At 55.1% G+C, this 3,389-nt stretch overlaps 1 protein-coding gene across 1 annotated transcript; it reads right to left on the reverse strand.

Annotated features, from left to right (window-relative positions):
- Positions 1-461: 461 nt before the first annotated feature.
- LOC115356996 (uncharacterized) lies at positions 462-1,976 on the reverse strand. Its single transcript, XM_030048314.1, has one exon. The coding sequence runs from the start codon at positions 1,960-1,962 to the stop codon at positions 481-483; it is 1,482 nt and encodes a 493-aa protein (XP_029904174.1). The 5' UTR covers positions 1,963-1,976; the 3' UTR covers positions 462-480.
- Between the last annotated feature and the right edge of the window lie 1,413 nt (positions 1,977-3,389).

The following is a 3,389-nucleotide window of genomic DNA, read 5'->3' on the forward strand; positions in this document are numbered from 1 at the left end:
ATTCAGAGCAGCGGAGAAAACCGAAAAAGGCGAGGAGGAACATGGCTTCGAGGGTTGAGTCGATGGTTGGGGATAGATAACCTGCGCGGAGGGTTTGGATGCATCGGGTGAGGAGGTCTGCAGTCAGGGGCAGATGTTTCGGTGCTAGTGGACGCTCTGTCTTTTTTAAGCCTTTTATTAGCATGTTGACATGGGTATGAGTAATGGAAGGGGCTGGAGCTCCGGAAATTAATTTGACGAAGAAGTTTATACCACTAAGGTATGTTTGGATGGTGGATGCTCTGATCTTGAGAACGGAATGGGAGTAGGTGATGAAGCTGGTTATGGTTACGATGTCGATGGATGGAAACGGTAGCCTGTGTGCATTATGGAAGGATTTGAAACGGCTCCATCCTGAGTAATAAGATGAGAGGGTGCTGGGGGCTAGGCTGTTTAGGATTGTATGTTGTGATGTATTGACCAGGTGGCGAAGCTGATGGTTTAGGGGAAGATCGTGGTTGAAAATGGAGGGACTGGTGTTGGATGAGGGTCCGAATTGGGTGCCAAGGCTCTGAATTTCTGAAAAGAAAAACAAGAAAGGGAGTCAGCTATAGTGTTTTTATAACCGGGAATGTGGGCGGCGCGGATGATGAACTGATGTTGGGCGGAAGTTAGGGTCAGTCTGCGTACGAATTTCATGACGTCCAGAGATTGGGAGCGGCCTTTGTTTATGATGTCAACGGTGGGTTGGTTGTCTGAGTGGATGAGAATGACCTTAGAAGACCACTCGTGCCCCCAAAGAAGTGCTGCGATGACGACGGGGTACAGCTCGTAGAGGGCTGAAGAGTGGGAAAGTGAGAACATTTCCGGAGGCCACTTGGAGGCGAACCATTTACCGCCGTAGTAACCGCCAAAACCGATGGAGGGAGCTGCGTCCGTGTATAACTGGATGTCTTCGGGTTGGGTCAGGTGGTCGTCGTAGAAAAAGGACACGCCGTTCCAAGAGGAGAGGAAGTCCCGCCACATGTGGAGCTCCATCTTACAGGCGGCGTCCAGGGTGACAAAATCATGGAGAGAAGGAATGGTGGCAGATATGGCTAAAAGGTGGGAAATGAAGGAGCGCCCTTGGGGAATGATGCGGATGGCAAAGTTAAGGTGGCCCAGGAGGGAGAGAAGCTGGCGCTTTGTACAGCGGGAGGCTAGGAGGTAGTTAGATATGTACAGGGAGATACGGTGGAGTTTCTCAATTGGCAGGGCGGCTTGGAAGGTGAGTGAATCGAGTGAAATACCGAGAAACTCAAGGGATGTACTGGGTCCTGCCGTTTTCTCTGGGGAAAGGGGGACACCGAGCTGGTGGAAGGCTGACTTGAGGGTGGAGAGGCCGTGTGATGGGGGTGAGGCGGGTGGGGTGACTGTGAGGAAGTCGTCTAGAAGGTGGATGACATATGGGAGTTTGTAGTTGTTCAGCAGGATCCAGCAGAGTGCCTCGGAAAGGGAATCGAATATTTTGGGGCTGCTCTTGCACCCGAAAGTTAGACGGACAGCGAAGTAGTACCGGCCTTTCCAGTGGACTCCAAAGAATCCCCAATGATCTGGGCGGATGGGTAGCACTTTGAATGCGCTTGTGATGTCTGCCTTGGCCAGCCAGGCGCCACGGCCGGCGCGACGGATGAGATTGGTGGCGTGTGTGATGGTTGAGTAGTGCATGGAAAAGTCTGGGCTGGGGATGAGGCTGTTGATGCTAGGGGTAGCGGTACCGTGAGGAGAGGAAAGATCGATGATGAGTCTCTTTTTTCCGGAGTATTTTCTTGTGGCAATGCCAAGAGGGCTAATGCGGTGGATGGGAAAAGGAGGGCTGGAAAATGGACCAATCATGAAGCCATCTGAGACTTCTTTGGCTAAGAGCTTGTCAACTGTGGCGGGTTCTGTGAGGGCGGACTGGAGGTTATGGCAAGTGGAGGATGATTCGGGGAGGGTTTCCATGCCAGGGTGGAAGCCAAAAGTGAGACCATGGATGAGGAAATGGACGAACTGACGGTCGGGGTGGTCCTTCAGGGCAGACTCTAGCGTGTGTATGTGTATGGGAGTTTTGAGGTACTGGCGTAGTCAGGAGGCGTGTGAAGTGGGGTTGTGAGGGCAGGTATGCCTGGCGTGGGCACCACCGCAAAAGGAGCATGTATGGAGGAAGCGGCAGCCAGACGAGTTGCAGCCCAGGTCGTTGAAATTATTGCAGATCATCCTGCCGCCCTGATAGAGGATGGGCCTTCCCTTCTTGTCGACTCCGCGGGGAATTGAGTTAACTCCTGGAAGTGGCGTGGCGGCAGGAAGAGGGTTGGGAGGTTTGGGAGTGATGGGGGGTGGAGGTGCAGTGGGGCCGAGTCTTGAGAAAACTGAAGGAGGACGTGGGGGCGGGGCGGGAGGGCGGGGGAATGGAGCGGCTACTATGCATTCGGAAGCTGGATGTGAAGGTGCCCCGCACAAATTACAAGACAGGCAAGAGCGGGCGGCAAAGATGCGACAGTACAGTTCGGTGTCGAGGACGCCCCAGTAAGTGCCCTGGTTAAATTGCTGGAGGCGACCTGCGGCCTGGGATGCGAAGAGAAAGTGGTATGTGTAGAAACCAGTGCCACCGAACCGCAGGGCCAGATCCAAGATGATGGACAGATAGTCGTCGAGCTCAGCCCTGCGGTCGGGGAAGACGGAACAGATGGTGTCTCGGTATAAGGAGAATGCGAAGGCGAATTCTGCTGCCGTGAGTTCCTTGGCGCGGGATGGAGAAGGGTGCCTGAGCTGGGCTGCGCCGAGAGGTGTGGAAAGCACCCTGGGATTAGTGAAGTTAGAGGCGGAAGGCTGAAGGAGCTGAGCGAGGTCAACGTAGTTACCTGACAGAATCTGTTGGCGGAGGGAGGGTGAAACGGGGGAGGGGCGTGCCGGTGGAAGGGGGTGAGCGGGTGGAATGGCGGAGGCCAGAGTGAAGGTGCTTGCGGGTGCAGTGTTAGAGACAGGCGGAGCGAGGGGACCGGCGACAGGGAGAGCTGAGGACACGGAAAAAACATTTGGGTGTTGGGGAAGGGAGGGGGAGGGAGGGGGAAGGGAGGGGAACAGGGATAGAGCAGTGGGAAATTGGCTGGGTCCATTGGAAGGAGCGCCGTGGCTCTGAATGACTGTGGCCGAGTTAACGGCGGGACCGGAGGTGGTTGTGGAGCCAGAGAGAGAGAAAAGAGCTGCTGGAGCGGTTGGAGCTGGAAGTGTGGAGGTAGCTGCGGCTGAAGGAAGGGAAGAGGAAAGGATGTGGGGATGAGGGGATGCATGTGCGAGGGTCGAATGTGCAGCCTGCGGACACAGGGATGAAAGAAAGGACGAAAATATACGAGACATATCGGACACAGAGGGAGCAGGCACAGGGGGAG

The sequence above is a fragment of the Myripristis murdjan genome, chromosome 3, assembly GCF_902150065.1.
Source record: "Myripristis murdjan chromosome 3, fMyrMur1.1, whole genome shotgun sequence".
NCBI classification, from domain to species: Eukaryota; Metazoa; Chordata; class Actinopteri; order Holocentriformes; family Holocentridae; genus Myripristis; species Myripristis murdjan.

What these genes read in the sequence shown, in the direction of transcription:
- LOC115356996 (XM_030048314.1), bottom strand. Translation starts at nt 1,962, where the DNA reads ATGGAAACCCTCCCCGAATCATCCTCCACTTGCCATAACCTCCAGTCC.